Source organism: Lagenorhynchus albirostris, chromosome 3, assembly GCF_949774975.1.
Source record: "Lagenorhynchus albirostris chromosome 3, mLagAlb1.1, whole genome shotgun sequence".
Classification (NCBI taxonomy): Eukaryota; Metazoa; Chordata; class Mammalia; order Artiodactyla; family Delphinidae; genus Lagenorhynchus; species Lagenorhynchus albirostris.
Genome location: NC_083097.1, coordinates 122,768,368 through 122,793,555, shown reverse-complemented (window position 1 = coordinate 122,793,555; position 25,188 = coordinate 122,768,368). Strand labels below are relative to the sequence as shown.

At 44.3% G+C, this 25,188-nt stretch overlaps 1 protein-coding gene across 8 annotated transcripts in view; it reads left to right on the top strand.

Annotated features, from left to right (window-relative positions):
- Positions 1 to 25,188, top strand: part of PPP2R2B (protein phosphatase 2 regulatory subunit Bbeta) — a 677,687-nt gene that overhangs the window by 617,035 nt on the left and 35,464 nt on the right. For all 8 annotated transcript variants that reach the window (XM_060146455.1, XM_060146453.1, XM_060146461.1 and 5 more), the window contains one exon: positions 12,637 to 12,801. In XM_060146455.1, coding sequence (XP_060002438.1) covers positions 12,637 to 12,801 — 165 coding nt within the window. The remainder of the gene's footprint in view (positions 1 to 12,636; positions 12,802 to 25,188) is intronic.

Sequence of the window (25,188 nt, the reverse complement as noted above, 5' to 3'; positions counted from 1 at the left end):
AACCCCATATTGACATTATGGGGTTGTATTATTATCTTCTGTTTAGCTAAAATTTAGAGAAGTCGAGACGATTGCTGAATGAGTATCTGACCCAGTATTCTCACCCTACTATATTGACCCTCTATTTAATATTAAAAATCGGTCATTTATTCAGCACCTATCCTGTGGTCCATCCCACCACAAACCTGACTCTTCACTTGAATTCCCAACCTCAGTTAATGGTTTCACCATCCAGGTAGCTAAGCAACTGGCCTAAGAGTCAATATTGATCTTTCTTCCCACTCACCAGCCTCCCCACCCCCCAGCCCAATATCTGTGAGCCCTGCCTTTGCTTCGTCTAAAATATATCTCAAATCAACTCATCTTTCTCCGTCTCCATTCTACCGACACACACTAGTACTGGCCACTGTTGTCTTACCTATGTGACTGCAATAATCTACTGTCTAGTCTCCATTCTCTCTTGCTCTCCTACACAATACGTGTTCCACATAACAGAGTAGACCTTTCAACATGTAATTCAGATATCATTCCTCCCCAGATTAAAACACGCTGGTAGCTTCCTATTGAACTTAGAATAAGATCCAAGTTCTTAACTCTGGACTGCAAGATTTCACATGATAGTGGCCCTGCATCCCTCTATGATACCCTATCATACCAGTCTGCCCTGATTCACTCTGCTTCGGCCAACTATCCTCTTTTCTGTTCCTGGATAAACCTTGTTCTTACTTCCATTCTCTGCATGTGCTGTTCCCTCTTTCTGGAATACTCTGCCCCCAGAGTCCACATGGCTAACTGTGTGTCATCGTATAGACTTCAGTCTCCTGTCACCTCCTCAGAGGCACTTCCTCCCACTAACTCCCAAGTAACCCCCAATAACCCTCTATCCCCGTTAACTTCATGACATGTATCACTATTTGAAATTCGTTTTCTTATTTGTGTATTTTGGGTTTCCCCATATTTGAATGTGAATTTTATGACAGAAAGAACTTTGTATGATCCATTCCTGTATCCCAGTACCTAGAATATTCTGACATACAGAAAGTACCATTTGGATGGGACATGTCAAGTTTGAAATACTGGTAGGTCACCAAAGTGGAGCTATATCCAGTGGATAATTAATCATGAAATGGAAGCTGGCAATTTCACCTTAAGTGTATATTAGTTACAGTACAGCTCTGAATGTTCTGATATAAAATAGACTCCATAATGGCTCAAACATATAGAAGATTATTTCTCTTGTAAAGTCCAATATTGATGATCTCCATCAGCAGGCAGCCTCCTCCAATGAGTGATTCAGAGATTCAGGTTCTTTCCATCTTGTGGTTCCCCAGTGACACCATGCTTATCTGCATCTGTACAGCAAAAGAGGAAGATTGTGTAGGACCACACGTGGGAGACTCCTATGAGCCAGGTTCTAAAGTAGTGTTGCATTCCATTGGCTAGAGCGCAGTCACATGATCACATCTAACTGCAAGGCAGGCTGGGAAATGTAGTATAGCTGTTGCAAATGAGTAAAAAGACCTGGTTTAGGTACACAGACACCTGACCTTCACCACAGAAGAGTGCTCAAGGCTTTTCAGAGTTCCCCAAGGCTTTTCAGAGAATGCAGGTGTAAGCCAGTCGTGGTGATTATGGAGACTGAGAACTGACCTTTAAGACCGTGACTGACATCTTTTGTTGATCACAGAGCAGACGCGACATACTGTCTGAGCCTAGGAGAATCTGCCTACAGATTTTGCCTGCAAGTGCAGCTGCTAACAGAACGAGTGTGGGTGGTGGTTCCCTTTCTCCCTTGATGTCTATTCCGAGAGCCAGAAATCTGCTTAGGCTCAGCTGAGCTTCTGCTGTCCCCAGTCTAGGTGACATGCTTTCCAAATTTTGCCTCCAGGCCTTCAAGAGGGAGGGAAGTTTCGTTAGGCATTTTAGAAGACAGATGCCTTGAGGAGAATGCAAAAGGGACATATTAATAGCACAGTTGAGGTTATATTCTGCAGATGTGTGACAGCCTGACAGATGCTGGCATACAAATGAGACCGTGCCATTCACCCTTAAAGCAGCCGTATGTAAAATAATCATTGTCATAATGAGAATGATGATAACTGATATCTATACAGTTACTTTCCACCAGACCGCCCTAAGCACTGAGCAGACTGTACAGACTGGGACCCTTTTGCTTATCGTCTCTGAAGTGCAGCCACCTCTGGGGTAGGAAGCGGCCATCTTTCAAAATAGTCTCAGAAAGACACCAACCACCAGACAGGCCACCAACCATCGATAAATCATATGTTGTTTAGCACCATTTCTATAATGCCTCTTATCCACTAAGGAGGCAGAAGAAACATGGTTCAGTCTAGAAAAATGTGGGGTTCCCAAAGTATGGTATGAGCATCCCTGAGGTGGGAGGCGAGGTTCTTCTAAATACTACATGGACGTTTTTTGTTTTCATAATTATGTATTTGTGATAATGAATACTATAAAATACAACTATCGTATCAATCCTATGATATTACAGATACTGAAAAATCCATTTAAATTTCAAAGTGCATATAGGTAAAGAAAAGTATTAGTAAATATTAAGGCAAGTGGCCTTGCATTATGGTTTTTAAAAAAGTCATAACTTCTAGTGACTAGCATTTGGTGTGACATTGGCATTACGGTTGAGAACAGATTCTTTGGAGTCCAACAAGCTTAAAATTCTCAGCCAGCTCTACTACTTGCTGGCTGTGTAAGCTTTAACATGTCTTTTAACTTAGCCAAGCTTCTACTTCATGATCTGTAGAGAGGAGCTCTGAAAAAGAGGATAGTTAGAATTTTTTAAAAAGGTGTTTATACACACACACACACACACACACACACACACACGTGTGTGTATATATGTGCATATGTATATACATATATATACACATACATATATGCTTAGGGCAGTACCTTGCTAAGTAAATGATCAGTAAACAGGGACCACCACAAAAGGAAACTAGAAAAGTTGAGTGTTAGAAGGGTGGATTCTGTTGTGCTGAATTCATTATCTGCGTCATCTTCTCAAGTCTAGACACCTCCTTTGGTTCTGCAGTTTGATGTTCTTTGCAAGATGTTACTCATTATACCCTAGTTACCAGATATCCGCAGGGTCTCTGAGGTCCAGCCCTTGTATTTAGCACCGTATCAGAGGGAAGCATTCCTAGCCTTATGGCACCTGGTCTTGAATCCTCTTCCTTCCATCTGTAGCCAGTCTGTCCCTGTTTTGTGTAACAGGTTCTGGCTAAAAGTGGTCAAACTTTGGCCTTAATCGGTTAACTACATCAGGACAAGAATACATCAATTCTAGATTAGTGATTTTCTAGGGCAAGAGGCAGCCCCAACTTTTCAATAAAAGAAAATTGCTATAAAAGGATGTTTCTTAATTATGAAAACTATGGTATACCTAGGATCCTTTGAACTCTGTTCTCAGAACTAAGAATGAGTTGACCTGGGCTCCTACCTAGTCCAATATGGGACCTATCACATCAAGTAAAAAGTAAATATACAGTCCTCAATAACTATATACTGATCACCTAGTTTGTGCCAGGCACTGCGATAAGCCATGGGGATATAAGAGTGAAAAGAAACAAATTTTCTGCTTTCAGAATGACATTCACCAAATAATCACACTAATGAGTGTATTATTACAAACAGAAATAAGTCCTGTGAAGAAAGGGAATATGGTTTTGTGAATGCATTTTTAAAAACCTGATGTAGACTAGGGAATAAAAGAAGGCTTTCCTGAGGACTGATTGTTAAGTTGAGATTTGTAAGAGGAAGAGTATGAGCTAACTTGGCAAAGAAGTGAGAAAAGATCAGTCCACCACGTACAAAGGTCCTGTGGCAGGAGGGAGCATGGTATGTTGGAGGAACTCAAGAAGGCCCGAGGGTGAAGTAAAGCATGGTGTGAGCAAGCTAGAAAGATAGCACAAGACACACCTTGCATAAATCCAGTCTCTAGGCATGAGACAGAGGGTTTCTCTGGGAGAAAACAACTGGATTCCAGGGGTACTTGATCTCTGACTTGGTCTTTATCAGCCCTCTGCATCAGCTTCGCTTGTCAACTGAGCTGAGGCCCTTTTGGATTTGATTCCCTATCAGGGAACCATAACCAGAACTCCTGGCTTCTAGCTCTGTCACTCCTTAGTACTAGGGACAGCAGTCTTCCTTTTGATCCAATAGGATTCTGCCGGGCAAGCTTTGAGGGACGCTGTGGGGCTCGTACAGATTTCTCTCCCTTGTTGCTGCTGTGGCTTTCATCCACAGCTGTACATATCAATTGTACATATGAATCTTCGTCTGGCATTTAGTGTCATAGGAGAACATTCCTTCCAGTGACACGTCCAGCACATTGGCCTGTGTGTGCCAAGGCAGCCCCCTCTTTGCCATATTAAATGCAGCCTTTGGTGGGTTGTCTCAGGCCTGTTGCCTTGCTTGTGTGGTTGCTGTGTCTGACACCAGACCTAGGGCTTTTGGGGTCTGCGGATTTCTCCTCCCACAGAGCAAGCCCTTTGAGCCTCATGTTATCAGGGGAAAGGGCAAGAATGCAACTCTGCAGACTTCTTTCGGACTTCTTGAATGTCCTTGGGGCGGTATCACTGAGTAGTTGGGAAGGCAGACTCTGGAGTCAGATTCACTGGATTTGAACCCAGCTCCATCTCCTAAAACCTGTGTGACCTTGACAAGTTGCTTAACATTTCTCTGGCCCTCAATCTCCTCATCGGTTAATGGGGATAATAATACCACCTATCTTAGGAGGTTGTTGTGGGGTTTAAATGAGGTTGTCTTGTAAGGTATTTAGCCAAGTGCCTGCACAAAGAGAAGGCTCTATAAATAGTAGCTTTTATTATTTGGGGCATATCCCCAGCCCCCTGTTCTTCTTACCTTGTTGCTTGGATCCCATTCTCTCCTAAGAAAACCACAGGCTAAATGAGCCACACTATACAGGCCTGGCATCTTGGCCTATTGACCTACTGTGAGTTTTCTGCATCTTAAAAAAAAAAAAAAAACCTTCCCTAAAGAAGGCTGCTAAGTCATAAGAATGAAGTAAAGTAAAACCCAGAAACATTTTTTATTTAATTTTTTAAATTAATTTTTTATTGGAGTACAGTTGCTTTACAATGTTGTGTTAGTTTCTGCTGTACAGCAAAGTGAATCAGTTATACATATACATATATCCACTCTTTTTTAGATTCCCATATAGGTCATTACAGAGTACTGAGTAGAGTTCCCTGTAGATAACTAATAAGAACCCATAAACATTTATTGAGCACTTACTATGTGCACTGGAGATGCCAAGATGAATAAAACTCCATCCCTCATGTCATGGTCCATGTAATCTGGAGGGAAGGTGAGTTCAACCAGAGAAGCAAAACCAGTAGGAGAGGGTGTGTGTGTGTGTGTGTGTGTGTGTGTGGAGAGAGAGTGAGAGAGAGAAAGAGAGAGACAGATTGACATATTACCATGAATTAGCCTTGTAATTGTGTGACTGGCCAAGCAAATCCAAAGTCTGTAAGGCCAGCAGTCAGGCACAGAAAAATCATAAGCAAGCTAGAACACCACAGGCATGAGCGTCACAGGCCACGTCCACACATGGCCATCAAGAAGGAAGATTGAGAGAGAAGGGAGAGAAACTGTAGTCTCAGCAACCATTTGGAGTCTCTTCCTCAAGGAAGACCTAAGCCTTTGTTTAAATGCCTTCCAACTGATCAGTTCAGGCCCACCCAGGATAATCTCCCTTATGATTAAATTAAAGCAACTGGTTAGGGCCTTTAACCATGTCTGCACAGTCCCTCACAGCAACACCTAGATTACTGTTTGACTGAATAACTGGGAACACTTGTGCATATGTGCAAAGTGGCTGCTTTCTCTCTTTTGTCCTTCAACTCACCTGAGAGAATAAACCTTGTTAGCCTACCACAACCAGAAACATTTTAGAAATGTTTAGCCTAACCAAGTTAACATATCACAAAGCTACCAAAGTGAGTATGTGGACAGAGGGAGACAGACATGTAACCATACTAAGGAAGATGAGACTAACAGTTTTGGGGAGCCTCTATTAAGTAGCAGGTATATTACATCATCTCCTGTAGTTTTCTTCCTCTGTTTGTTGATAAATTAACAAGTTCAAAGGCATTTGAGATTAGGTAACTGGTCACAGGATTGGGGATTAAAATCTAGATCTGTCTCACTCTATACTCCAGTAAAATGTACTCTATCACACTATCTTAAATTACGCAAATAATAATACACGTTAAGTGTATTCATAGAGGTGCGTTCAAGGTGCCGTGGATACACAGGTAGAAAGAATCGTGAAAGAAGGGCTAGAACACTTCATACAGAAAGGAACACTTCATACAGAAAGGAACACTTGGGTTGGCCTTTGAATGAAGTATTGAGTATTTTCTAATGGAGAAATGTCAAGCTCTGTGTCACGTGAATAGGAAAGAGTCTGTGGTTATGGGACCTTCACATACCCCACCCCACCCCCAGTCATAAAGGACATCTTACCCCAGTGTCTTTTGAGCTCAACACATACATAAAAGCAGTATCCAATAGGGCACCATGTGTCTCTTTGTCGGTCCTCTCATACTGAGTCTAGCGATTGGCAAAACCCTCCATGAATATTTGCACACTGGCTTTTTTTAAGCTCCTAAGAGAGGAATATCCTTGGAGTCCTCTTTGGACATTTCCAGTGTGTTATCATCAAGCGACATGTCCATTCAGCTGACAAGATCTGGATGCTTTGTAATCACTACTTTATATCCAAAGATTAAATTGAGACTTTGGAAAGGAAAGAAAGACTTCAAAGAAACTCATGTGCCCTAAAACGGAATCCAACTCTAATATGCTCAGTTTGCAAGGCCATGATAAGACTATTCTCCACCTTCAGTATTGGCAGACTTTAAGTGCTATCTGAAAAGCTTCAACTGCTTTTGCACAAGGGTATCTTACCCAGGTAAACTTAGATTCCACTCTCCAGCTCGGCCTGCAGACAGGCTTCCTGCTGGACTCTGCTGTCATTGGTTGGCTTAGATAAACAGAAAGGGGGGGAAAAAACACCTTGTCAGTATCAGCAAAATTAGCAGTGATAAAGACAGAAGCATATGAGGACACCTTCAAAAGCCCATAAACCTAATGCATATAAAAGCTATCTTTGAAAAAATGCATGTTTCCTTTGAAAGTTGGGATTATTCAGTCCACTGTAAAGCCCTTTAATGAATAGCCTTTTCTCCATTATCTTATTTGATCATCAAAATTTCTCAGAGACGGACAGAGTTAACAGAACGATACCCATCCAAAGGCAAAGAAACTGAAACCCAGAGAGATAAAATGACTTTCATGTTCTCCGAGCAAAACAGAGTTGGAATCAAAACTGAATCCCAATCTTTTGACCCCATTTTGTTACAATTACAGTATTTATCACAGTATTATCTTCAGTTTTACCCAGAGGTGAGGTTCCTGGTCTCTCAACTCTCTCGGAGATGGTTCTAAGCCAAGGAAACTACTTTTTTTAACTGTTTGTTTTCTTGGTTTAATAATATGTATTCATTATAGAGACTATAAAATGACCTACAATCTTACCACCTAATTTTGTGTATATACAATGAATTTTCATCGCAATTTTAACTTAATGCTAGCTAACTCAACAATGAGGGCTCAGAAAAATAAGTTAATAAGGAAATAAAAGAAAAGGGAAAATTTTTGTAATTCTCGATTTATCCAGGAAGCTTTCTCCTGTTCAGTCTAGGGCCACACACACACACACACACACACACACGTGTGCACATACACATCCCACCCACTCACACATACACACTTTCTTTCTCACTTCTCTGCTTTATTTGCCTGTTTAGCAGTTATTACTACCTAATATACTATATATTCTATTTATTTATCTTGTTTAGAGACCATGTCCCCTACTAGAACATAGGCGCGACAGATCAGGGGGATTTTTGGTCTGCTCTGGTCACTGCTGTATCCCCTGTACCTAGAAAAACCCTGGCAGATTCTTTGTGAATGTTTATGAAATACATGAAGGAACAAATGAATGAATGGACCCAAGCTAGGGTTACCGAAGGATAACTTAATGCCAGCCTTAGAATCTAATCCCCCTGTAAGATATAACTATGTTTCCTTCCATTCTGTTCTCTCTCTCATTTTTTTCACATGGCTATGATCAGACTGTATATATTTTGTATCTAACTTACCTCACCTAAAATTATACACGTATATAATAAGCAGAGAAAATATCTTGTCTTTTTCCATCTTAAAATACTACAACTTCATCAAAAGAAAATGTGGAAACGAAAACTCATCATTGAAAAGAAAACTATTCATAGACCCAGCCCATTGGAATTATCACTAACATTTGGTGTTTTTGCTTTCTAGGTCATCAGTTTCAGAGTGTAAGTTTTAAATGACATCATGATCACACTAAAGATGGAATTTTTCATACAAGTTTTTTAACAGACTTGGCATCTCATTGCATACACAGTTAAATGAGATCGATCAGAATTTACTTAATCGTTTCCCTATTTCTGTATATTTAGGCTGTTGTCCATTGTTTTCTTTTATAATATCGCAGCAGACTTTTTTATAAAAAGCTTTTCCAAATTTGGGTTTAAGGAAATGACTTTTGAATGGTCCCTATGCTACCCTTTAGCATCCTGCCATAATCCCCTTCATTCCCTCACCCCACTGCTGATGTAATTTATGGCTCTGGCTTCTTATTTGTTTGAAGCTCATCCCTTAAGGGGTGACCTCCCAGTGTCTTCAATTATTATTTTAAATGATGCTTTAGGCCATTGCCTGGCACAGCAGTGCCCTCACCTTCCCGCCTTCGGCCTTCCAAGCATGGAGCTCAGCTGCCAAACTGGCTGTGCCCCCTCCCGTCTTCAGCACTGCTTCCAGAGTCCCAGCAGAGAGGCAGATTAACCCCTTTTGTTAGCAGAGGTAATTTGCCTGGGCTCCGCATTAATAAGGAATGCCGTAAGCGGTTGGGGTCAGGATGAACAGATCTGTCAAGCCCCAGGGTTAATTTAATAGCAATCTGTTGGCTTTCTGCCTTGTATATTAGCCGTGAATCCAGTGCTCTGTTTTGCTTTTGCCGTTTGGTTCTTTGGGACAACAGGGAAATAATTTGGATAGAGAGCTCTAAAAGATAGGAGAGAGAAAATTGACTGTCAACATGCATCATTCCATTTCCAAGATAATACAGGGAGCCCCGCACTGCTCCCCTCCTTTCTCCTTCGCTCCCAACATGAAGGGCACAACCACGTATGCTGGAGGCGTGTATCTCCCTTTAGAACAGTTTAAGGGAAAAGGCTGGGTTTCTAGGTGACGCAGATGTGAAATACGCTCTCTTGTCATCCCCATAAGCCATTGAATTTTTGGAAACTAGACTCCTTCTCCCAAATGTTTTTAGAACTCAGAAAATCCTCTGCAGTTAACAATTCAAGAAATCCCTTCTCACGTTTCTGTCTCAACTTACGGTTCCAAAAAAAAAAAAAAAACATTCATCACATCAGGGAACACAAAAATCCTAGGTCCGATGCTGTGTCCAAATTCTGGTTCTGGAAAATGTAGCCCCCAGAGTGGTCGGTGAATTGAGAGAGCACAGGTTCAAAGCAGAATCCCTGTTGGATTAGCCAGGGGAGTTTCCAGAGAGCCAGAATTACATCACTCAGAAAGGCTGGCTCTGTGAGGGCCATTCGTCAGGGGAGGAGAGTGGAGTGTGGTCAAGAACCCAGGCTCTAGAGTTGGACAAACTTGGGTTCAAATCCCAGCTCCACCCTCTATGGTCATACGACCTTGAGTAACTTAACATCAGTCACTATTTCCTCTGCCACAACATAGACCTATTAATAATATTAACATCATAAGGGTGAGATGAAGGTCAAATGAGACAATGCATGGCACGTGATAAACATTAACTACTGCTTATTATTACCTTCCTACTTGTCCTTACCACTACAGTTACTAAAAAGAGGACTGGAGTCATGGTTTCTCCCCTGAACCCCATAGAGTCAGACCCAGAGAAGCCCTCTAGTCAAAAGGAAGATGCTTGGGGATGAGGGGTGGTGGGCAGGCTTAGAGGTCCAGGATGGATGGGAGGGAAGGAAGGAGGAAGGGTCCAGAGGCAGCAGCCCTAAGCAGACTCAGTTCTGATGCAGTTCTTGACGGTGGAGGATGTTCCTGGTTTCATATGTATGTTTAAGCCCTTCATTTTCACACATTCTAACTTGTGGGCTTTATTTTTAGGTGAGAAAAAAATAACCGTAGATGTGGCACCTCCCGCTACCACACAGCCAAGATCCCTTCCAGTTAAGCTTGTTTTTAGAGCTATACTGGTAGAGGTTGAGAAAGCTGACACCAGATTTTCTTGCCCTATTTTGAGAAAAGAGAAACATGCTGACTGGCACAGTAGGGCATGGAGGCTCTTTCTGGAGGGTGATAAAATCTGACAACAGCGGAACACTAACCTCTGCTTAACCCCACCCTGTATCGTGGCCACAAAGCCCAGGGCATGGGTCAGGGGACTGGGGAGAACATCAGAGCTGCAGCTTGGGGCCTCCTTCTGGGGGGCACTGGCCCCTGCTCCCCAGCAAGTGATGCTAACTGCAATAATATTTATAACTCTGGTAGCAGTTGAGTTGAAAGGTAGTATTTTGTGAGTCAAAGGAACCCACATGCTCTGGAGACCCAAGAAATATTTGCATCTGGATTTGTGAGGGAAATTGTAGTAAGATGAAATGTTAGTTGTCTCAAGCTAATTTTAGGGAAAAAACCCAACAGGATTTATAAGAGGTAATTGAAAGGGAAAGAGGCACAACCAAATATAAAGCCATTATTGCACCAGATGACATGCCGGAGCATGGGTGATGTTTGATAATGGATGACTACTTTGTTAGCGCTAACGTGACTAAAAATAGCAGTAGAATTACTCGTACCTCATCTAAATTCTAAGGAGGAGATTATGTTCCCAACTTCATGAAAAGCATAGGAGACTTTTATCTAACCCAGTCTAATAGCATTATCTGTATCAAGTTACTGCTTGTTGATTCAATGCAGTGTTTTCCAAAATGTGATATATAAGCTCCTGGCACAGACATAAATATGTTCATTTTAATGGTTAAAAGCATTTATCTTAGGTACGGAATATTATTTAAAATGTAACTAGCTCATTAAACCCATGATTTTATGAATATTGGATTACTGCTTAGACAAGGCTAAGTAAAGAAAAAAGTGAGTCGATTTAAGTTGATGTGGAGAAAAAATGTTAAGTTAAAAAATGCTACCTAGTGACATACAGGTGGGGCGAAATCACAAATATGACTCAAAAGTGAGAATCATTTTGGTTCACAACATCCACATCACAAGGCCTGTTCCTTTGCAGGAAGTTGCTGGGTCCTTGGACAGCACCTCAGCCCCAGCCAGGTACCACCGTACCTGGACCCAGGTCTCCCGAGCTCTCAGTAGAGGTGGGAAGGGATCAGCCCAAACTCACTCCCACTGAAGACGTTTGTTTCCACTGGGTCACCGTCATAGATGAAAGGCCAAATGTTTCATTTCAATACACAAGGATGTGGTCTTTAAAAATAGAGGTATAATAATTCTTGATCAGAAAGGAAAATACTGAGGAGGAAAAAACCCGATGATAAAACTAACGGTATATTCCATTGGAGGCTCAAACTGTCATGCTGTACAATTGGATGGCTTCGTTTGAATGCTTAAACTCCCACATAAGCTCTAAAGCGAATCACAGCTTACAGAGACTTGAGGTCCTGTATATCTTCAATAAGAGAAATTTTGCGTAATTACTAAAGCGTACAAATCGTGCACCTGGGATAAAATCCTAGTACTGCCACTCTTTAGCCATGTGACTTGGGGCAAGTTACTTACACACGCTGAGCCTCCGTTTCCCCCCTTGAAATAATGGGGGTAAGAAAGTGCTGATTATAGAGCAGTTATAAGGATTAAATGAAATAAAGTACATGATATGCTTTTGCACAGTGACTGACCTACAGTCAGTGCTCAATAAATGGTAGCGGCTATTATTATTATTATCGACATATTATTTAAAAACATATTATTTTAAAACATCGAAGGGATTTCATGGAAGAGGATTTGCAGTCTGTCCTAGATATCATGTATCAGCCCAGGAGTTCAGATAAAGATTCAAATATGTTGGATTATTTAGTTGGAATATATTGGATTATTTAGTTGGAATATATTGGATTATTTAGTTGGCATGGGGCTGGTTTCTTAACCGCTGTTGTAAAATGAGAAATGAAAACCTTTGCCACTTGGTACATTTTAGCATGATTGCAAGAGCAGGTAACTTTGATGGGATGGGGCATCCACATGTTATGAGGGATGAAATCCTGATAAGGAGCCAGGGAGACCTGAGTTCTAGTGCTACCTATGGCCACTGGGTAACCCTGGGCCTCATCTGCCCGGGACCACTAATACCTGCCTATTTGCTCACAGAGTTATGATGAGGGTCCCCCGTGTGTGCTCATTGCTAACACGGTACGGTAAAATAAGGCGGTGATGCTACCGTTACCCCCAAGGCTCCCCGTTCTCCCGGTCCCCTCCTTGACTCGTCTGTGCCAGATATCGTCGACATCAAGCCAGCCAACATGGAGGAGCTCACAGAGGTGATCACAGCGGCCGAGTTCCACCCCCATCACTGCAACACCTTCGTGTACAGCAGCAGCAAAGGGACAATCCGGCTGTGTGACATGCGGGCGTCGGCCCTGTGTGACAGGCACACCAAATGTGAGTAGCCAGCAGCCCAGGGCTCGTGGCAGGGATGGGCCACTGGCCCCTGACATGTGGGAGGAGAAGGGGGAGGGTCTGGAGGGATTTGATCTCCTTTCCCACCTCAGACACACTGGGAGTAAAGAAACTACACGTGTTGGCCTGACCCGGGAGTCAGGTCCATGTTTGGTATTTTGATAAAGAGGAAACCTCACGTCCAATCCCACAAACATTGGCTTCCGGCTGTGGAATACAGAGATGAACAAGACATGAGCCCTGTCATGTAACATGTGACATGATCTGAATTATGTTTTAAGATTCCTCTTGCTGCTTTGGGGAGAATGAACCTGCAGAGTAGAAGTGGGGGGGACCAGTTAGGGGATGGTCGCGATATCCAGGCAGGAGATGCGGGTGACCTGGACAAGGGCAGGGTGTGAAAATGGAGAGGAGTGGACGGGTTCTGGACAGATCTTGGCAGTAGAGTTAACTGGACTTGCCGGACAGTGTGGAAGGCTGAGAATATACAGGAATCAAGAATAGCAGCTGGGGACACTAAGTTAGCGCTGTATTGTGTATTTGAAAGTTCTTAAGAGAATAGGTCTTAAAAGTTCTCATCATAAAAAAAAAATTGTAACTATGCATGGTGATGGATGTTAACTAAACTCATTGTGGTGATTATTTTGCAATATATACATGTATCAAATCATTATGCTATTCACCTAAAACTAATATAATGTTATATGTCAATTAGACCTCAACTTTAAAAAAAAATAGCAGCTGGGGGAAAGGGTTAGCGGCTTCTTGGAGAGAGTGAGGCTTTGGGAACCAGCACCCTAGAAGGCCCAGTGATTCTAGTGGGCACCGGGGAAGGGCTTCAGAGAGAAGGGATGGGATAAAGTCCACCAGGCTGACAGGCCCTGGGATGACGCTGGAGTTTTCAGGGCGTTGACTGAGCAAAGCAGCTCCGAACTAGTGGGGGCTGAGTGCTTGGGGACCAAAGGCTAAGACCGATGTAAGTGGGTGAAGCAAGAGTCAGCTGTGGTAGCCAGAAGGGGCCTGGAGCTAGCAGGGAGGTTTTCTAGAAGACAGAACTCCCCAGAGTAAAGGTGCCTAGAGGAGCCATGAGAGCTGTTTGTCTGGCCAGCACCTTCTGCCGGGTGCCGCTCTGCCACTACAGCCTGGACAGCCGGGAGTGAAGACCTTTCTCTCCCACAGCCTCAGCTTTCGATTTTAATTCCTATGGGACCTGAGCGATGTGATGACTCTCTGTGTAGGTGTATGGCTAGGAGAGGCGTGAATATCTGGGTCATTTTGATCATCTCTGTTTGCTCATTCGCCGTGAGGAGTATTGCACAGGAGAGCTGGTATGTCTAGTGTAGTGGGATGTAGACTGTGTGGATTCCAGAGTCATACAGACCCAGGTCAAAGGCAGTCTTCACCCCTTATTAGCCGCCTGACTTCATCCAACTTTCCTTTACCTTTCTGAGCCTCAGTTTTCTCATATGTAAAATGGGTAAGATAATAACATCCACCTCATGGGTGTGTCATGGGGATTAGACGAGATAACTATTAAGAACTGTTAATGAGTTGTTTCATACTAAGTGTGCTTTACGCTTCCAGGAGATTTCAATTCAGATGATCCACATTTCCAGTACTCAATCGCCATTGGGTAGCTAGTAGCTACCATATTGGACAGTGGTGATTTAAGATTTCCTTCATTGCAGAAGGTTCTCTTGAAGAGTACCGATCTATACTGTTGGCTCCTTGAGGGTGTGGACTTACTTTGTTTTGTTCACTGCTGTTTCCCTAGCACCTGAAATAGTACCTGGCCCATGACAGATGCTTTATCGATGTTTGCTGGTGTCTGTGCTGGTATTGATCTTGGAGCAGTACTTACTTATAAGCCAAAAAGGGGGAAATGTTCAAGGCAGAAGGGTCAGCACGTGCAAAGGTGCTGAGGCATGAAAGGTCATAACACTTTTGGAGCTGCAGGGTGACTGATATGGCTGGCATATAGCGAATGACTTGGAGAGGGAAGAGTTGAAGTTCAGGGAGAAGGTAGGAGACTAGTCATAATGGCCATGATAATGGACTTGAATTTTCTCTCAAAGTCAGTGAACAGCCCCTAGAGTAACCAGGGGACTGATTGGAATTATTTTTTGGAGAAGTTGCTTAGACTGAAGGCAGAAGGATGGAGGTTGGGTTCTGTCTGGGAGAACAAAGAGTCAAGAAAAGAGGTTAGGAAGATTCTATAACGTACGCAAGGATTTCTTAACGATGCACTATTGACCTGGGGGCACCCGATCCTTTCTTTGGGGGAAGTAGCTGTCCTATGCATCGTAGGATGTGTAGCCGCATCCCCAGCCTCTACATACTAGATGCAGGCAGCAAAGGCCAGTTATGACAACCAAAAATGTCTCCAGACATTGTGATGTATCCTGGGGTGAAAATTGCTCCCAGCTGAGAATCACAGATCTAGACTAAAATTCACTGGCAATCCTCCAGCATGATCTTCTTGTATCTATGATGTATCCATTACTATTAAGCACTCTGAGGGGTACAGTGGAAAGGGTAAGACATCTCCTAACACTCAAGGAATTTCACGTTTGGCTGGGGAGGCAAGATGTACCCAGGACACCCAAATGAGTGGTAGAGACGATTAGGAGTTGGGATATTTGGGGAAGTGGGGAGAGAGGGACATTGGAGGTAGACCCTACAGGGGAGGCAGAGGCTGAGTGGTAGTGCTGAAGCACAAGTAGGAATTGGTTAGGTAGGACCTTAGAGAGAAGGGCGTTTGGGGTTGTACACACAAGAATGGGCAAAAGCCTGAAGTTAGGAGTTGACATGAAACCTTTAAAGAGCAAGAAGTGTTGGGCTTGGGTTAAAAGGGGAATATGGAGGAAAAGAGGTCAAATAGGGATGATGGTTTATATCAAGTCAGTCGTTGAAGGTCAGAATCAGAAGTTATGCCTGCATCCATTCATTCACTCATTCATTCATTGAGTACCTGCTCTATACTCAGAGTCTGGCTCCTATGGTAGCCAGTCCTTCTTAAACTTTTCCACCAAGTACAGCACTCCCAGACCCAGGCTGTGAGCCTGGCTGCTCTGCAGGAAGGGCACCAAAAGGCAATCCAGCCTCTCTGATGTGCTCTGGGTGGCCCGGCCTCTCAGCAAAGGCAAAACTGCACATGCCTGCCAGAGGCCTGAGGCTCCAGGGGAGGTGCTGACCATGGTGGATTTTCTTTGAAGCCTTATTTTGTCATCTTAAAATTTCACATGGATTTTGTATTTTATTCCCATAAAATGACTACTTTCCATTTAATTGAAATATTACATTTCTACCCATCCCCAAATTTCAAGCAAAATTGACATTTCCAAAAGATGCAGCATTTATCTACGGCTTCCTATACCACATGGTGCACCCCTATATCGTCCTCCTTGCTGACCTCCAAGGATGCGTACATGTGCCTCAGTTTGAGAAGCACAGCTCCAATATGTGGAGAGCAATTGGAGATCATTTGGCTGGAGAACAGAGCTATAGAATTTATGTTTTATGGAAGATTACCACAGTGGTGGTGGGAAGAAACATAGGAGAATTAGAAGGTTCTGCTTTAGTCTCAATACAATGGAAATTCATAACCTAGATAAGAATGGTAGAACAGGGAACTCTACTCAATACTCTGTAATGGCCTATGTGGGAAAAGAATCTTAAAAAGAGTGGAGATATATATATATATGTATAACAGACTCACTTTGCTGACCACCTGAAACTAACACAACATTGTAAATCAACTATACCCCAATACAAAATAATAAAAAAACGGATGGTAGCTATGGAAATTGAAAGAAAGGAAAGGGAAAAAGAAACATTTTTCTTTCGAAATAACTGTGGGGATGTAAAGCAATATTAGAGATTGGTGTTCATCACACGTGGCTATTACTTGTTCAGTATCCTTCCCCTCTAGACTGTAAACTCTCTGAGGACAAGAACTGAATCTGTTTTGCTCACATTGTATCACAAAGGACTGACACACAAACAGGTGCTCAGTAAATATTGATTCAATAAATAAATTTATGCCTGAGGGTTGACATAAATGGCATGTGGATTGCGGACTAATAAGAAGCCATACTGAAGGAGGGTGAACGGTTGAGGACCAGTCTGGGACATGCTGTGTGGGAGGTGACATAAGCTGTCTGACCGGGCTTGAGGGGCCACCAACCCAAAGTGGATGCCAGAGATGGCACGAGAAGCCCGGTGTGTTCACAGTCCAAAGTGGCAGACACCAGCCTGGGCTCTGGGGTCGGACAGACCCACAGGAGGGCTGGATAGTGAGGAGGAAGCTGCCTGGGAGGCTTGGTGAACTCTGAACTCAAGATGGAAAAAGGATAAGACCTTAGGCATTTCCGGAACTAGAATTGTTTAGAGAAGAAGCTTTGGAATCAGAACGCAGCTCTGTCGCTCAGCAGCTGTGTGACCCCCAGTGAAGTTTTGAATCCCTCTGAATCCCAAGTTCCTCCTCTGAACATAGAAATAATATAATAAAGACCGTCTCATAGGGCTGGCTGTTCCCAAGGAGTAACTGTCCTCAAGTGTATAAGAACCTAACACTCTGCCAGGCACACAGGAGACAGTGAACGGCAGCAGCAGTTACCACAGTTACGCCTCCTGAGTACCCCCCGGTTCCAGACCTGCAGCTCTAAGAGGCCTGAACCTCCAACCTTTACTCCATGTCCACAAGCCCCATTAGTCATTTATTTAATTAGTACTTGTTGAGCACATACTATATGTCAGGTACTGTACCAGACTCTGGGGACACAATGGTGAGCAAAACCAGATCTGCTTTCTTCCCTCTTAGAGCTCAAGGTCTATACTAGTGAGGGTCTTCAGAAGAACAGCACCAATAGGAGATATATATATATATCATATATATACACATATGCATATATATACACACACACATACACATACACGTGTGTATGTATATATAAATGTGAAAGACTTGTTATAAGTATTCATAACAATTAAGGTCATGCAATCACGGAGGCTGACAAGTCCCAGGATCTTTAGTGGGGCTGCAGGAGAGCCAATGAGGTAGTTTTAGTCCAAAGGCCAGCAGACTCTTGACCCAGGAAGATCTGATGGTCCAGTTCAAGCGCGAAGGCAGGAAAAAAATTGATGTCCCAGCTCGAAGGAGTCACACAGGAGAATTCCTTCTTGTTGGGAGGAGGGTCAGCCTTTTGTTCTATTCGGGCCTTCAACTGATTGGATGAGGCCCACCCACATTAGGGAGGACAATCTGCTTTACTCAGTCTGTTAATTTAAATGTTAAATTCATTCAAAAATACCCTCCTAAACCCCCAGGATAATGTCTGATGAAATATCTGGGCACCCCATGGTCCAGTCAAATTGATGCATAAGATGAACTATCACACTGTCTAAGGAGGAAAGACGCATTCATCAGAGAATCACAGATAGATAATGACATTGTGACTGTAATAAGTGGTACGAAAAAGAGTCTTGTGGTGTCGTGAGGGGATGTGACAAGGACCTTATACCGCAAGGCAGTGTCCACCGAGCTGCTACCTAAAGACTAAGACGTTCCCTGGGGAAAATATTGGGCAGGGTCATCAAGCCCTCGCACCCAGGAACCCCCTGGGGGCTGCTTCTCCCTGCAGCCTTGGTCCCACACAGCCCTTAAGAAGTAGAGCCCAGGGGACAGTCCCTAGGGAGGCTGGGAGCTAGCTGGCCACCTGCAGACCCCTGCCTCCCCACGCCCCATCCCGACACCAGCAGTGCTCTGAATTGCCAGCCGCCAGCCTCCTAATCTAATTAAGAAGCGAACGAAATTCATTTTCCTGACTCGTCCAAAGTGCCGACCTTCGTCAGTTTGCATCTCCCTTTGTTTGGCTGCTGCAGCGGCAGCGGCCCGAGCTCCCGCCAGCTGGGAAAACAAGTTCAATCTGACCCCGCACCTGACATTTCATATTGATTTTCTCCATCCTCCTCCAACACCAGCCTTCCGTGGACCGTGGTTCAGCCCGGGTGTGCGAACGGAATGGAGACGGTTCATCAGAGTTCAAAATGAAAAGCAACATTGGCTTTCGGAGATGAACTCCGAGAAGGAGGGTCTTTAACAACCATCAATGTTTAATCAAAATGCCGAGGAGTTCCGTGTTATCAGAGCTGCATATGTTAATTTCCATACGTCCCTCGCTCTGCATACTCAGCAGGGGTTGGAAAGGATGATTCTCTTCCTCATCTCTCAATTTTTTTTTTCTATCGCTTCTGGCGGTAATGACAAGGGTTGTATCTGCAGTTTGAGATTCTAATGGCTGAAACAATAGGGTGTTGATGGCAGCAGCAGCGGCTGGCCTGAATCTTGCTCTTCCCTTTTAATGCGTGAGTACTGGGAGTTGAGTGAAGAAACTGGCCAGGTGTGATGAATGACAACCAAGGGAATGAGAGAGAAATTAGATCTAAACTCCTTTCCAAGACCCACAGGAATCTGGTCCCTGTCCACCTTCCCATTCTCAGTTCCCTGTAGTCTGGCCACACTGGTCTGCTTCCTGTGCCTTCAACACACCAAGCCCTTTGTGCCTCAGGCCCTTTGCACAGGCTCTTCCCCTCCCTGGAATGCTCTCCCACCAGGCCCTCCCTTGTTTAGACTGCTCTCATTTTGTAGGTCTCTGGGAAAATATCACCTCCTCAGAGAGGACTTCTCCCCGCATCTGCACCCTATTTCTACTGCATCACCCTATTTTATTTCTTTATGTATTTCTTAGTACTCAGCTATAGATGTTTGTTTTCTTCCTCTGTCTCCCTGACTAGAATGTAATCTCCATCAGGACAGGGGCTTTACTTTACCAACCCCTGCATTGCCAACCCAGCTACAAATGGGGCTTCACTGAACAGCTGCGGTAGAAAAGCAGGCAGGTGGGAGAAGACAGATGAAAGAAGGTGTTTTCATTTACTAGAGTTGCTATAACAAAATACCATGAACTGGGGGGCCTAGAAAAACAAAATCTTACTGTCTCCCTGTTCTGGAGGCTAGAAGTCCTAGACCAAGGTATCAATAGGGTTCGTTTCATCTGAAGGCTGTGAAGAAAGGATCTCTTCCAGGCCTCTCTCCTTCGCTTGCTGGTGACCATCCCCTCCCTGTGTCTTCACATCATCTTCTCTCTGCACCTGTCTGTGTTCAGAACTGCCCTTCTTATAAAGACACTCATCATATTGGATTAGGCTCCACCCTCATGACCTCATTTTTTAATTTAATTACCTCTTTAAAGACCCTACCTCCAAATATGGTTACATTCCGAGGCACTGAGGATTAGTACTTCAACATAAGAATTTGGGGAGGGGGAACACAATTCAGCCTCTAATAGAAGACCTGAAAGTCATCCAGAGCACAGTCCCCGGAGCTGACAGCTCCAGGTGTGGGTCCCAGGCCCGCTCGTGGCAGGCAGCCTGGGCAAGGCGCCAATGCTGATCCTTTCCTCCAGGTGGTAAGGGTGAAAAGTGGTCATGGACCAGCTCTTAGTACAGCCCCTGACCTGTCGTGAGCACACAGTGTGTGGGACTCTTATTGAACGTGGTGGGGGACAGAGGACAGGGGCAATAAAAACCTGTATGTGGAGCCCCTACACCTCCCCCGTGATCTCCACGTGTTTTATGGTGACGGTGCCTGGATACTTTCCCATGGTGCCGAAACATACTTGCTCTCTGAACAAAGAGGACTTAAACTGATTTTAGAGGCGATGAGGTGCTAAGAAGCCTGTTTCCTATTCAAAAACCACTCATAAGGGGAGGGGGTCTTGAATAAGTAGTTTGTTTTTACAGCATGAAAGAAAAGCAGCAGGTTAGGAGTATGGGATTACCAGATACATACCACTATATATGAAGTAGATAAACAACAAGGACCTACTGTATAGCACAGGGAACTATATACGATATCTTATAACAACCTATAACGGAAAAGAATCTGAAAGTATATATATGTATATGTATATACATATTTATATAACTGAATCACTTTGCTGTACACCTGAAACTAACACATTCTTGTAAATCAATTGTACTCCAATTAAAATAAATAAATAATTTAAAAAAAAATTTTAAGAAAAAGAAAAGTAGCCGTTGGAACCCTCACATGGAAGTGGGACTAGAGAAAGAGGTTCCTGTGAAGGTCCATATAGATGTAACCTGCCAACTCCCTGTGAACAGTTAAAGATGGAGCAGGTGGGGAAATGCCTATGATAAATGTGAAAGCAGCACGCAAGATTACAAGCCCACCCTGAATTCAGCAGTGTGAAGAAGAATACGTGTAGACAAAGACTGGGGCTCTTCATGAAAGGGATGATGTCAGGGCAGCAAAATTCGGGCAGCTTTCCTAGTTTCCAGATTCTCCTCAAGGTTGTAGTTTTACTTCTATAATTGGGAGAAGCTTGGTGGATAACAGGAGAGCCCGCTGGGTACTCCAAGGGTGGAAGGAGGAGATTCCCGCTACACACACCGTTGACAGCACCTGTCTTAGGTACTGGGGCGGGCCAAGGGGGTGGGGAGCCCAGGATGATATTTCCTGTCTTAGCCCATTCGGGCTGCTATAATCAAATACCACAGACTGGATGGCTTAAACAACAAACACTGATTTCTGGAAGCTGCGAAGCCCAAGATAAGACACCAGCAGATCCAGTGTGTGGTGAAGACCAGCTTCTTGGTCCATAGATGGCCATCTTCCCTCGCTGTGTCCTTGCATGGCAGCAGGATGTGAGGGAGCCTTGGAGTCTCTTTTTCGTAAGGTCACTAATCCCATTCATGAGAGCTCCACTCTCATGACCTAATCACCTCCCCAAACCCCCTTCTCCAAATACCATCACACTGGGGATTAGGTTTCAGCATACGAATTTCAGGGGACACAGTCATTCAGTCTATAGCGTTCCCTGTAAGCACAGCCCAGAACATGTCTGCTTTGTTTCTTCCCTTCTGTCAAACTAAACTGACAGTAGGGAGTGACTTCAGAGAAGGGCCAAGATAGGGAAGGAAAATCAACATGGTGTCCACTATCGGTCTCTGTCCGCGGCCTAACTGGGTGATCTTAACCGGGTTACTTAACCTCTCTGTGTCTGAATTTGCTCACCTATAAGATATGACTAGTAGCAGCACTTACCTTATTAGGGGGCACGGCAGGATTAAATGAGAAGACACCATGAAGCCTTAGAACAGTGCCTGGCCCAGGCACTGAGAAGAGCTCCGTGTTTGTTATGGTCGTGAAGATGATGCTCTCTTACTTCCCTTCCAAACGTGTCTAAGAGCAGGAACGGGGGAAAAGCAGTCGTGATGTAGTCACGTCAGCAGCCACAATCACAGGGAACTTCTGTGACGTTTACTATATCCAGAAAGTAAGCCACGGTCCTGACAACGCTATGGGGGGCATCCTAGTATCTGTCACATTTTACGGATGAGGAAACTAGCTAAGAGGAGGAATGATACTCCGCGGCCACCAAAGAACAAGTGACACCTGGGGTTTGATCCAGACTTGTGCCTCTTAACGAGGACTCCAGAAATCACTTGCTCAACTAAGATTTATTCAACATCCACTCATTCCTGCCTTCGGGGAGCTTACATCCTAGCGTGAAGGGAGGAAAGAAAACATATACTAGTACACAAATGAGTGAGATAATTTCTGACACTGATAAAAGCTATATGAAAATTAAAAGGGTTAACGAGTAGCCAGGGTGGTGAGGGAAAGCCTTTGAACTGAGACCCGCATTGTCAAAAGGAGCCAAACAGAGAGATGATATCAAAGTAGGAAGACCTTGACATAGGGACAACCGTGTGTGTTCAAAGAAGAGAAAAAAGGCCAGTGGATGGAGCTCGGTGAGCTGGGAAACAGGGTGGAGGGTGACGCCGAAGAGGCAGGCTGGGGCCAGATCGTGGAGAGCCTTGCAGACCAGGGCAGAGAGCCTGGATTTCATTCTAAGTGTGATGGAAGCTAGTAGACAGTGCGAAGCAGGCAAGTGAATACTCTGTTTATGGTCTTAATTTGCTGTAAGGGTTGGCAGGCCAAGAAGCTCTGGGACCAGTTAGGAGGCCCTTGCCACGGTCTGGGAGGAAATGATAGTGGCTCTGACCGGGGCTGGGGTGGTTAGTGATGGCGTGATAAGTGGACAGACACAGAATCTACTGAGGCGGTAAGGCTAAGAGGACTTGCTGAGAGGCTGAAAGTGGAGAGGTGACAGAGAGGGAGGATTCTGAGAAAACTTAGGCTTTGGTTTTGAGCTGCCGAGGGTATAGTGGTAACACATACTGATGAAAAGACTCAGGAAGGAACAGGTTTGGTGTGGAAAGACCAAACACACGTCTCTTTTGGATGTGTCCAGATTGAGATGCCTATGATACGCACAGTTAGAGAAGCCTGGTAACAAATGGATACCTGAGTCTGGAAGTCGGGACAGATCTGGGCTGGAGATAGAAATTTAGGAGTCATGAGCATCTCGCGGTCTTTAAAGCCATGGAACAAGGTGAAGTCACTTAGGAGAGAGGATGTAGATGCAGAGGAGTGGAGAGTCCAGGATGGAGGCCAAGGGCACGTCAGCATTTGCCAGTGGGGCTGGGGGGAACAAGGGGCAGCCTTTTACACGAGACTGAGGATGAGCTGCCAGGGAGGTAAGAGGAAAACCAAGGGGTGGCGTTGAGGGAGCATGTAAGCCGAGAGAAGGGAGTGATTTAGAAAGACACTGGGATCAGTTATGTCAGATGCCTCTGCGAGGTCAAGAAAGATGAGAGTAGAGAGGTGATCGTGCGATTTAGTCTCATGGAAATCCTTGACCATTAATTAGTTAAAGTAAAAGCAATTAGCAGACTGCCTGGCACATAGTTCGCAAAGCATATTTGCTGGATGAAGTCAATCACAAATGCGAACTCCATGTTCAGTGTCTGATGACACAGAGCAGATTCCTCAGTTGCATTTTAATTCCGTCATCGTTTGGCCAGACCTGCCTCACTCCTCACCTGCCCCAGAGGTCCCATCCTATTGAGAGGGTGTGGCTTGTGCTGGCGACTTGCAGGAGGGTGAGGAGCCATGGGTCCTCTCAGCGGCGGTGACGGGCAACCTGGCAGCACCCGTCCTCTTGCATTGGCTCTACCGGTGAGACTGGTGCCCTTCCTCACTGGCAAATCTGCAGATCCAAATGTGGCCACAGAAATTCCCTCCTTCAGATGAAACCAAGGCAGGCTGGCTGTCCAGGGGTAGTCAGCCACACCCTGCAGTGCACTTAAATCTGCCGTCACAGGCCTGGTGTGAAGATGCTCTGACCTTTCCATGTTGTGGGGAAAAGGTATAAGCACTTTAGGCTTTAAAGTCTGAGGCGTTTTAGTGAATAGTGTCATTAGAAAAACAGCTTGGTTTCCAGTGCAAACGGGGCAAAGTTTGATGCCTAACCTAATCATCTAAATCGGAAATTCCATTTTCCTTTAAAGGTACGTATAGCGGAGGGGGATGGATATTAGTTTTGAGCTCTTCTAGGTCTCAGTTAAGTTTCATAGCAACCGAAGAAGATTGGTTTTAGTAACCCCAGTTTACAGATGAGGCACAGAGAGGTGAAGAAACTTGCCACAGATCACAGTGAAAGAGCCAAGATTTGAACCCGGGTCTGTCTGCTTCTGGGAGAAGAATGAGAAGAATGAATTCTTCTCCTGGGTATTTGACAGCAGAAGAAAGAGTGTGATCTTTTTCTAACATCCGCAAGGATAATTTCACGGGACTCCATTTTATATAATCCCCATGAGCTGGATTCCTCAGCCCAGCAGCTTCCAGTGGCAGCACTAACTCTGCCTTTGCACAGAACATGAAATCCACTATCTCATTCATCACCTTCATCTACAAACTTAACTGCCAAGTCCTGATTCCATAGGCCACTAGATCCCTTAATAAACCTACAGCTCATTCCCCAGATCTCTGATAGAATATGTCCAAAGGCATCAGCTGAGACTGCAGCTGCAATGCATCTTAAAACCTCTGAGGTTTGGGACAGCTTCCAAACGGGATTCAGTATTGATTGGGGGTGTAATTAACAGTGTTTATTTCAGGGGGGCTTGGTTAGGTTAAAAAGACAAGGCCCTTTATTAAAAATGCTTTTAATTTTATTAAAAATCCTGATGACAGGATTACAAACACACACAGACACCCACGCCCCTGCTCCTGGAGAAAAGCCAGAGCCCTGCTACAAGCAGCAGAATTCACGGAAACCCACCCACTGCCCCAGTCCAGCGTCTACCCCATTCAAGCTTAGTAGCAATTAGCCGCAGAACAGGCAAGGCCCAAACCATATAGTATAAATAGAATCCCTTCCCCCTTCCTCATTTCCATTTTTGATTAATTTAACCAGTTCTGTCAATTAGTCATCC